The sequence below is a fragment of the Oryzias melastigma genome, linkage group LG7 (assembly GCF_002922805.2).
Source record: "Oryzias melastigma strain HK-1 linkage group LG7, ASM292280v2, whole genome shotgun sequence".
Taxonomy (NCBI): Eukaryota; Metazoa; Chordata; class Actinopteri; order Beloniformes; family Adrianichthyidae; genus Oryzias; species Oryzias melastigma.
The window spans coordinates 26,318,201-26,330,109 of NC_050518.1; the positions used below are offsets into that span (position 1 = coordinate 26,318,201).

An 11,909-nucleotide genomic window follows, 5' to 3' on the forward strand; every position below is an offset into this window, starting at 1 on the left:
GAAGGTGATGAAGGTGATGAAGGTGATAAAAGTCGTGAAGGTGATGAAGGTGATGAAGGTGATGAAGATGATGAAGGTGGTGAAGATGATGAAGGTGATGAAGATGATGGAGGTGGTGAAGATGATGAAGGTGATGAAGATGATGAAAGTGGTGAAGGTGATGAAGATGATGAAGATGGTAAGGGTGATGAAGGTGGTAAATGTGATGAAGGTGGTGAATGTGATGAAGATGATGAAGGTGGTGAAGATAATGAAGGTGGTGAAGGTGATGAAGGTAATGAAGATGATAAAGGGGAAGAAGATGATGAAGGTGGTGAAGGTGATGAAGATGATGAAGGTGATGAAGGTGATGAAGATAATGAAGGTGATGAAGGTGGGGAAGGTGATGAAGATGATGAAGGTGGTAAAGATGATGAAGGTGATGAAGGTGGTTAAGGTGATGAAGGGGATGAAGGTGGTAAAGATGATGAAGATAATGGAGGTGATGAAGGTGGTGAATGTGATGAAGATGATGAAGGTGATGAAGATGGTGAAGGTGGTGAAGGTGATGAAGGTGGTGAAGGTGATGAAGGTGATGAAGATGATGAAGATGATGAAGGTGATAAAGATGATGAAGGTGATGAAGATGATGAAGGTGGTGAAGGTGATGAAATGTCTCAGAAGACCACTAAAAATAGATCTGATGACTCAACTTCAAGATCTAACAATAGGTCACAACGATAGCAAACCTTGGTTGGAGTTTATAAATTGATCAAATTTTCCTTTCTTTGGTTTATTATGAAATGCTAATGCAAATGTTAGCTTAAGTGCAGTGGATGAACAGGTTGTGAGTTTTTCAGGAAAATTCCATGGTGTCCTATTCGGTTGTGTTATTGTTTAGTTCACGTTTTGTGTGTTTGGAATGAACCAGTTCATCTCCTACGTCATGTTAGGTCTGTAGATGTGTGACCGGCGGCGCTCCGATGGATCCTTCCTGATTTTCACACCTTTGGCTCCGTTGTTCGTCCACATTCTGCAGGAATGAGCTCCTAAGCAGCGTGCAGATTATAGGCTGATATGCACGAGCACGCTGAAGCGGAATATTGCGATTCCTCATTCCACACTTCATATGAACGGCGCCGAGGGGAGCAACCCGGCAGCCTGTGGTTGTCATGCAGATAGTGGCAACACGGTTTCCCTGTGGGCAGCGGTCCGTTTCAGCGAGCTCAGACATCCTCTGGCAAGGTGTGAAGGCGAGCAGATTACACCTGCCAGCAGGAGGGATGGCTGGAGAGAAGAGGGCAAAGATGGAGGGCTGAGCAAAGTAATGCCGAGAATCCACTTCCACTTTGATTGCTTGCCTGGGGTTTTTCATTCTTTCCTTTTTTGTCTTGTTTCCTGCCCGCCATTGTCAGCGGTTCTGCTTTTAGAGCCTCATGAGGTGAAGCAGTAGCATTATGCTAGAACCTCTGCAGACATTGTACCAGAACCTCTGCAGACCATCTTCCAGAACCTCTGCAAACAGTCTGCTAGAACCTCTGCAGACCGTCTGTCAGGCGGTGCAGTGCCTATCTTTCTTGTGGGTGATTGTCAGATGAGAGTCAGGTGATCGACATCAGGGAACGGTGTGCTGGGGCAGCTGGGAGGTGTAGGAACTCAGGGGACGGCTCCCTATGATGACCAGAGGGGGAGATAGAACGCTGACGCCTAACAGCCGTACAGTTCTGATCCAGATTCCAGCTCAGACAAGGACAACAAAGGCGTTCATGGATCTATTTGTCTGTAAGTGAAAGCATCAGAATCAGAAAAGGGAGACTTTGGCCCGTCTGTGTCAGTTGTTGTGTCGGAAACCTGGGATTTTTTAAAATCTGCTTCTGATCCACCTTCCAGATGGCCTAGCGATTAGAGCTCCTGCTCTGGCAATCAAGACGTTGCCAGTTCAAACCCCACTGGGGGCTATTGCGTGTGTTTGGGCTGCACGGTAGTGCAGTGGTTAGCACTCTTGCCTCACAGCGAGAAGGCCCCGGTTCAAATCCCGGCTGGGACCTTTCTGTGTGGAGTTTGCATGTTCTCCCCGTGCATGCGTGGGTTTTCACCGGGGACTCCGGCTTCCTCCCACCGTCCAAAAACATGCTTCATAGGTTAATTGGTGACTCTAAATTGCCCCTAGGTGTGAATGTGAGAGTACGAGAATGTGAGTGCATGTGTGTGTGATTGTGGCCCTGCGACAGACTGGCGACCTGTCCAGGGTAAACCCCGCCTTCGCCCTTCAGTAGCCGGGATAGGCTCCGGCACACCCACGACCCTGAAGGGGAAGAAGCGGACGAGAAGATGGATAGATGAATCAATGAATGAATGCTTCTGATCCAAAAGGAAATACTCAGAAGTGCAAATGGTTTTTCATACATGTCCTCTATCATGAGAAAAATACTACAAGAACATGTTTAAAAACACCAAAAACACGATTCTCGTTGGAGTGGGTCTTTAGCCCTTTGATGCACATCAAACCACTTCAGCTTCAAAACGATCTTCATTTAACTTTTACCTGAAAACACAAAAAGGAGGGATTCTTAATTTAATCGCTGAAAATAAATTCAGCATCAAGGGGTCAATTCTGATGAAGGCCGACTGTAAACACACACGAACACACAAATACTCTTACACATGGAGATATACACACTCACCCACAAACATTGGACAGTGTTAAGGCGGTCAACCTCTGATTGGAGGATTGCAGGTTTGATTCCCACCCATGTGTGGAAGTGTCCTGGGGCAAGACACTGAACCCCACCTTGCCTCTGGTGGTTTCTTGGTGCCAGAGTTCAGAGGTGGAGTGTATGAATGTGAGTGTGACTGTAAAGCACTCTGGGTCTTCGAGATAAGAAAAAAAAAAACAGACACATAAATACTCACAAAAACACACACAGACAAACAGACACTCGTACATGGGTCTCCATTGTCTGGTGGTGGGTTATTGGGGTAAAACCTCTTCATGCGCCTCTCCGGGGGAATCTGAGAACGTCCTGCTCATTTTGGTTCAGAGGAACCATCAGGTTTACACAAAAGCATCTCTGTTCTTTTTCGCTCCCCGCTGTCCCGCCCACTCATGTCTCCCTTCGTTTTGCACTGCTCTTCATCCAAATTGCGCCTCTTGACAATAGCGACACCCCTGTTTTGCAGACTGCTTGGAGGCTGGATTGTCAGGGATCGATCAGCCTCACCCAGGGGGCAGCTGCTGCTGCGGGGGTCTTTTTCTGCAGCTGCTTCACTGAGTCGGAGCTGTAACTCAAACCAAACTGCTCCTGAATTGTTTTGTTTGCTCACCTTTCTGAATGGAGACTGTCATGAAGATGTGATGCTGATAGATGCGGCTCTGCCTGCCTGTATGAGTGCTGGCTTTGGACAAAATTAGGACTATATATTGCATGACAGAGCACCGCTGTCACTTCATGGTGTGCAGTTTTCTCTTGCTCTATTGTAGACAGAAGCAAAGCTTTGCATCACCCATGTGAAATTAAACATGAGGCTGAGAGGAAGTGAACATGTGATTTATTCACTAATGCAGAGCTGCCTTAAAAACCACCCTCATTAGTCTTGTTGGGAGAAGGAGAGCAAACAGCATCAAAATTGAAGTTATTTTCTTCTGCCTTTTATTTAGTAGTAATGAAAAATGACGGCGTTTCCACAGTTGGCCATACAGGGAAATTTATCACCTGTTTAATTTCACACTCGGGTAGGCCTGGCCTCAGCTCCTTCTACCGACACTGACGAAGTGGCGTGTGAGAGCAGAGCTCAGCCGCCAGCCCGGCCCACGTAATAAACACGATAGGAGGAGGAGCGCATGGGATGGTAGTTTAAGGTAGGCTCCGCCCACTGAACATGATGGAGTAGTTTAAAGCAGGCTCTGACCACTTCCTATGATACAGAGTTTAAAGTAGGCTCCTCCTACTACACATGACTGGGTAGCTAAAACAAGGTTCTTCCCACAGGACAACCAGGTGAGTTTAAACTAGGCTCCGCCCACTACAAATAACAAGGTGTTTTAAAGCAGGCTCCTCCAACTGTATATGACAGGAAGTTTAAACCAGGCTCCTCCCACTTAACCTGATGAGTAATTGAAATTGGGCTCCGCCCTCTACACGATATACATGATAGGAAGTTCTAATCCAGGCTCCGCCCACTATACATGAAAGAGTATTTTAAACCAGGTTCTACCCACTGAACATAAAACTGGAAGTTTAAACCAGGCTCCGCCCCTAAAAATGACAGGAAGTTTAAACAAGGCTCCGCCCCTAAATATGACAGGAAGTTTAAACAAAGCTCCGCCCACTACACATGATAGAGTATTTTAAACCAGGTTCCGCCCACTGAATGTGATAGAGTTTAAACTAGGCTCCTCCTATGTTGATGTGTGATCCCTCCCATGACAAATGTGGACAAAGCTGGACAGGATTTTATGTCTGCCATGGACATTAGTGAAACTCAAAAATCAATGATAAAAAAAAGTTCAGCGCACTGTCTTGTGGGGTCCAGATGACCCCACTTTTAACGTAAACAAGCCAAGGAGAGCAGAAGGGCTAGATGAAGGGGTATCTTAAACTAGGCTCTACTCTCTGAATATGTTACAGAGTTCAAACCAGACTCCTCCCACTGAACACGACAGGAAGTTTAATCGACGCTCCGCCCACGATACATGAAGGGGTATTGTAACCCTTCCGCTCTCCTTGGCTTGTTTACATTAAAAGTGGGTCATCTGGACCCCACAAGACAGTGCGCTGAACTTTTTTTTATCATTGATTTTTGAGTTTCACTAATGTCCATGGCAGACATAAAATCCTGTCCACCTTTGTCCACATTTGTCATGGGAGGGATCACACATCAATATGTGGGTGGAGTCGTCTGGAACCCAAAGAGAGTGGAAGGGTTAAACCAGGGTCTACCTACTGAACATGACAGAGAGTTCAAACCAGACTCCTCCCACTGAACATGAAACTGATAGTTTCAACCAGGCTCCACCCACTGAACGTCATTAAGAGTTTAAACCAGTTTCCCCCTCCCCCTAAAACATTGAAATATTTCTGTTACCCATTTAAAATGTTTCCATCAAAATACAAAGACAAGCTCTATAACTGAGAGGAAACACAACAAGCAGGCGCTGTCAGACGCACATTTTCCCTCACGTCTCCTTTTATTTATTGTTCGCCCTCTCTCCGCTGTTTTACCTCCTCATCAGAGCGTTTTGACGGCGCGGCGTGTCCTTCAGTTCTGTCTTCTGTCAAACTGCCTGTATTTTTCATGGATGTTATTTTTGTGCTCCTCCTGCTGGATCCTGGTCTCTTAACGGAGCGTCCTCGGGTACAAATGTGCAGCTCTCCCACATGATTGAGCTGCAGTAGATTAATGTGGAATTTATGAAGTGAAAGGTTTGAATGCAGCGCGGGCAGGCGGCGGACACATCAAAGCACCGGGGCTAATTAGGACCCCGCTGTGGCCTTCACTTTTATTTATTCTATTCTAATGTCTTACCTCTTTTTTTTATTTATCTGCTCTCTGTGAGGAACAGGAATTGGCCCCACATCCCTTTGGCGGTCGCTGCCTCCGCTTCTTACCTCGCTGTTTTAGCTCAGACCACAAAGAAATCGTTGTCGGTTGAAAAGCTTTTACGAAGGAAATTACCTCTGTTATGAAATGTTATGCTAATATTATTACGTAGAGTAAAATCAATATGTTTCTAGAGCAGCTAATCAAGTAAAAGCATCAGGGGTTGAGGTTATGTGGGTTTCAAATGGAGACGGAGTGAATCCTTAACTTGTCCTGATGTTTATGGTGGGGGGGTCGGCCTGTTAGTCCGCACACAGCTCCAGCCCCCCTGTGGCGTCCTCAGATAATAAAGTCAGGGCTCCTTCACTGTATCGACCACGCCGGGCTCTCACGCCCGTTCCTGATGACCTATATCAGAGAACAGCCAGTGCCTCATCTGCCCCCCTAGCATCGTGACCTTCTCCATAATCTACTTAAGAAGATGGGTTTGGCTAAGTGGTGCTTCCATCACTGCTACATTGATTTAGCAATTAGAGGAAGCACATCAATATGGGCTGGAAGGAGCTCTAAAAGAAGACACGCAGACAGGAGGAGGACGCTCCACCACAGCTGGGCCGTCTGCAGGAGGACCGTCCTCCACGTCTGGTGTCCCTACGGCCCGCGGGCCGGATCCGGCCCTCCAGATGTCAATCTGGGCAATCGAGACCCTCATAGAACACGACTTTTTATTCCACCCTTCTACAGTCTGAGCTATGACGGGAGAGAATGTTTATGGGTTTAACAGATTCACACAACAGTGATTCACTTTTTCTTGACTTCTTTATTATTATTTTTCTTCCATTCCTTTTTCTGGACGTCTATAGGTCTTCAGCTCATTCAGCTACTGAAGTATTCAGCTCTTTCCATGCTATCTTTTTCAACTTGGCAGTTACTAAGGATTTCTAGGGGTTTAGCTAATATTTCAGCTGCGTGTAGCTGTTTTAGCTAAGTTAGACATTTTTCCTGTTTTTTAGGTTAATTTGAAGGTTAGCTAATGCTTAAGCGCTATGCTAGCTGTTTTGGCTCATTCAGAATTTTTTGAGCTTTTTAGGCTAATCTGGTACTTTGCTAATATTTTAGCTAGCTATCAGCTTCAGAGTTTTCAGCAAATAACTTCAGCCTTTTCTAGGCTATTTTGGGGTTTAGCTGATGCTGCAGTTTCATGCTAGCTGTTTTAGCTCATTTAGAGTTTTTTAGGCTAATCTGGTATTTCGCTAATATTTTAGCTAGCTATCAGTTTCAGCATTTTCAGCAAATAACTTCAGCTTACAGCATTCACACTAGCATTATCGCAGGTAATGCTATTATCAAATTGTTTAAAATGTTTTAGTATTATCTTTTCTATGAAGATTACAGAAATGAATTATTTAAAATTTGGCTAAATGTGTCTTATTGGAAAACCATAAATCATTACGGCTGTGACTGTTACACTTTTTCTGTACAAACCGACCCCGGGTGCACATCAGGGAGGAAAACAGTTATGTGGCCCTCACAAGAAAAACCTTGGGGACCCCTGCTCCACGTGGACCTACCTCACTGCTTCTCTGAATAACAAACCAACTTGAGGCGGCCTCTCCCTGTCAGACACGCTCTGCATCTGTCAGGCTGTTTAAAACCCAACCCTCACACTCACCAACCCCCCCCCGGCTTACTGAAACTTCAAACGCAGAGTTTTCATGTGCAGGATTAGTTTGCTCATATTTGTGTCCGTATTGTATATTTTATTTTTTTCTGAAACACGCTGCATCTTTTTGTGAGAAGAAGTTCCTCTGCTGATAGATTGATTGAGCAGAAGAGTCTGTAATTACTTTGGTTCTTGTATCAGGAAGCAGGCCTCCATAAAGCAGCTCGTTCCTCCAGAATGTTCCTCCCGTCTCGTTTCTGGAGTAATTGAAATGAAAAGGAAACAGAAATGTCTAATTTATGAAGTCATTCTGCAGCTCTAACTGCAGACGCTCATTATCTGAGAGCAGCAGCAGCACTCTGGGTCCCTCTGTGAGCCGCCAGGAGGGGAAAGGTGTAAATTATTACACGTTAATGATTCTCTTAATGTGTAAATACGATAAGGGGGGGGCAAAGTGATGGACTAAGCAGGAATAGAACTGGTGACTTGGTGGGGTGGACGTCTCTGTCTTTGAATTTGTCATAAAAAAGTGACAGTCACCAAGAGATGTCTGACAGTCGGAGAAGTTTTCTGTCCTTCAGAAACAGGAAGTTCTGAAAATAAATCCAACTGAGAAACACATGATTAGGAAGTTTTAAAGTGGTAACTTCTGAAAGATAAAACCATGGTTTCCAATCAATTGTTCATTTATTTACTAATGTGTTTCTGCTCATTTTCAGACTGCGGCTCGGGGGGGTCGGGCTCCGGTGCAGAGAGCTGCGAGCAGGACCGCTGTCGGCGCTTTGGGGGCACGTGGGACGAGGACGCGGAGGATGACCGCTGTGTCTGCGACTTCAGCTGCGACAGCGTTCCTCATAACGTGGTAGGCCTCTCCTCAGAACACTGTCCTGCATGTTGCACAGCTTTCCAGCCGTCAGCACTCAATCAGCTTTAACAGTTCAACTTTCATACATGTACGTGTACATAGAACTGCTCCCTCACCCTGGTGTAAACACCCTCATTATTCTCAAACTGAGTTAAGAACAGTATTTTTTTCCACTGTTGGTCCATTTTTGTTGATGTTCAAAACCTCTTTTTATGTGTTTGTTAAGGGGTTCATCGATTTTTGCGTAATTTTTAAACTGTGGGTCTTTCATGACCTCGACTTTCACCTGATATTGTAGCCACCTCACACTTACATTTAGGCCCTACCCGAATTCCTCTCCCTTCCTCTTTGTTTTGACCTCCAAACGGAGGGTTTATCAAAAATAGCGTGTCATAATTCGGACGTCCCTTTCGGGATGACAGACCCAATAATCAACGGTCCACTAGCGTTAGCGCGGAGCCTCAAGCGCTTGAATATACATAACAACAGCGGTTTTATAACTTTAATGCTATGACAAAAAGTCATTACTTACATTTTTTTTCTTTCTTTCATCATTACTCCCATTTAAATGTAAACTTCTGTGGTTCAGAGCGCACCCACATGAAGAAACGCGCTTCTCAGTGCGATGAGGTTTACCCTCCGAATGAAGGACTTCATATCCCTGTTTGGAGGGTCATATTTAAAAAATGCATTTCCTGGTTACACCAAAACCCCCCCTTCAAATGGAGGGGAAGGGAAGAATTCAGATTGGGCCTTAATGAAGAAAAATGTCAGTGTTACTAATCTCAGCCATGGACTGTATATGAGAACTGGACTGAGTAGCCCCGCCCCCCTGGTGTTCCAAACAGGAAGTAAGAGAAGCAATTTCCATAGACCTTTATAGAGAAATAAACGGCTGTTGGTCAGAAGAACCATTTTTGCTTTGATCCATTTTTATTGACATCTTTATCATCTTTTTTTGTGTCATTATATTTTTAGTGTGTTCCAAGTTATATACTGATCAATCAGATGCCTCAATACAAGTAGGCGGAGCCTGCTGGCCCCCACGTCCAATGCTCAAAATGTTTGACAGATTTCAACAAGCTCACTCCTGATTGGACAGAGTGGTTGCCATAGAAACAACAACTTCTTCTTTCTCTTCTTCTGATAAAAGTTTTCGTTTCCAAGCGCAGCAGCAGCAGTTTTGTGTTTGTGAGCTTCCTCTCTGCCTGCAGGAAACGCCGTCAGTGGGAATTTGTTGTCGTTTTCTGCAGGTTTGCGGCTCCGACGGGAAAAACTACAGCAACGAGTGCGAGCTGAAGAAGGCGGCATGTGACAGGCGGGAGCTCGTCTCCATTCAGAATCACGGCCCGTGTGCAGGTTGGTGCATTGCATGGGACAGGTGCCCCCCCATGATACCTCACCGCCACTCCCATCTCATTCCTCCTCCCATGTGGTCATCTTTGACGAGTCACAGCTGTGATTCTCTCTGTTTCTCTGGGAAGCAAAGAGCAAAGATGAAGGTCGTTCATGGTCATCTTAAATTGACTCCGAGACGCTGGGCTTTCAGCCGTGTCCTCGCACAGAGGAGGGAGTTCCTGGGTGGGGGGTTCAAGTCCCGCTCGAGGGCAGACGCACGGACTCGAGCACTCGCATTAATGACCCACTTTTTCGTTCCAGGCACTCTCAGCAGCAGCTTAGGACATTAAAGTTTCCTCTTGAACCGGAGGACGCCACTTCTCCCCTCTCACTCTGAAATGAAGTCCCTCTCTTTGCTTGCCCTGATTGGCATTTATCAGGCTGATTGTTTAGTCTGTGGCTGAGAAGCAAAGGTTACCCATCTGCCTCTCGCTAAATGAAGAGCGTCTGAGGTTGGGAGCAGAGAGATTCTGCATGATCCTGTTTGAATGCCCTGGGGGGGCAAAGGGACCAGGACGGGGCAGCGTTTGCCGACTGTCACGCTTCCATGTCCTTCAAGGATTGTTAGTCTCTGTTCCTTCACCACTCCTGGGCTTCTAATGCCGGAATATTTAGGAATTTCACCGAAACTTCAGTTGACCTCAAACACCTGAACCTGTTTTTTACTCTTTAATATCATTAAAAGCTCAAACTGGAGTCGGTTTTAATGGAGCGTTTGTGTTTTGAGCAGAGAGCCCCGACACAGCAGACGAGAGAAATGTGAGGCGAATATTCCACAGCGAGGCGGACGGTCGCTACTGAAGGGGAAGAAACCCTTGAAGGGTGCAGGAGCATACGAAATTAAAACTTTTCCTTGTCCTAATAGGCTCAGTGCAGATATGAATGGAGCGCAGGAAAGTGGCAAGTTAAATGAAGTGTGTCCAAAGCCCATCTGTGAAGAGGGAAAGCGGTGGAAAAAGAGCCAGCCGAGTCATCAGCATTAACCGAGGCTCATATCCACACCAGTAACGGGGTGATTTATGGCTCCTGTTTCTCCGGCCTCCAAACTCCAAATGAGCAACAAAAGGATCGGCTGTGGAGTAAAGAGGCAGAAAAACCAGAAGATTCTGTTTCTGCTCACAACTTTCACCCCAAGGTGGAGTACTTTGGCCCAATGGTTAAAGAGCCCATACCATGACTTTCCTCAGCCTTTCAGAGTAAACTATATCGATATATATGATCATATGTTACAGGGGTGTCAAACTAATCACACAGGGGGCCAAAATCCAAAACACACTTTAGGTCGAGGACCGAACAGGATAAACATTTATTGAACACTAAAACTAAATAATTAAAACTGTAACTTTTTGATATTATTATGAATCAGATGTATAGCATCACCTGTGATAACGCTAGAGTGAATGCTGTAAGCCACATGTGTCAAACTCGAGCCCCGGGGGCCGGATCCGGCCCTCTGGGTAATTCTATCCGGCCCTTCAGATCATTTTATTTATCGTTATTAATGACCCGATGTTATCTTATGATTCTTTCTAACTTGTATAATTTTGACAAAATATATTTTCATGGAGAGTAAAATACTGAAAGTTATTTAAGGTTTAAATTGATTTATTCTGGAATAATATTCCTGACTTTTTATTATTCAGAATTAAGTTATGGTTTTAAAGTTTTAAAAATTGACATTCTGCTAGCTTTTTTAGACTATTTTGGCATTTACTAAAAATTGTTAGGCTGTTTTGGAGTTCAGCTAATATTTCAGCTACAAGCTAGCTGTTTTGACTAACTTACCGTATTTTCCGGACTATAAGTTGCGCTTTTTTCATAGATTTTCCAAGGGTGCGACTTATACTCAGGAGCGACTTATATGTGATTTTGTTAGACATAAATAGGCTCATATATTTGTTATTTTCCCCACTTAAACTGGTTGCCTTTTGGCGGTTGTTTCCCAATAACAACCACTAGAGGGCACCGTAGGTTTGTGTATCAGTATCTACTGCTGTCAGCTGACAGAAACGCAGAAGAAGAAGTTACGTTCAAAAAAGCGTTCCTGATAATCTAATCGTTCTCCTCATGGATGTTATGATGTTTTTCTCATTTGCATCAAGACATTATTATTATTGTTTTTATTTTTCTCTTCCTGGGCTAATGCGGGACAACAAGCCATCAAACTGGGTTATAAACAGACAGAAGAGCAGCTAAAAACTGTCATTTAGATGCAGCTCCTGCAGGCTAGAAGGTAACGATCGCCGTAAGAAAAAGATAAAACTGCTGTCCCGAACCCAGAATGGAGAGATGATTATAGATGCTTTTGTGTTCGTTAAAATAAATAACTTAACCTCTCAACATCATCCGTATCTTCTGAGTATTTTAAACGAGATAAACAGCCAAAGCCTCCATCATGTAGCGATGAGGCTAAAAACTTCACACAGCTTCTCCAATGGGAGTGTCTAGTTTATGAACACGTTT

General features: G+C 44.7%; 1 protein-coding gene across 2 annotated transcripts in view; it reads left to right on the plus strand.

The window, feature by feature from the left end:
- Window positions 1-11,909, plus strand: part of agrn (agrin) — a gene marked incomplete in the record, with an annotated part of 299,832 nt that overhangs the window by 220,261 nt on the left and 67,662 nt on the right. For both annotated transcript variants that reach the window (XM_036212931.1, XM_024293932.2), the window contains 2 exon segments: window positions 7,903-8,045; window positions 9,302-9,407. In XM_036212931.1, the coding sequence (XP_036068824.1) occupies window positions 7,903-8,045; window positions 9,302-9,407 (249 nt within the window).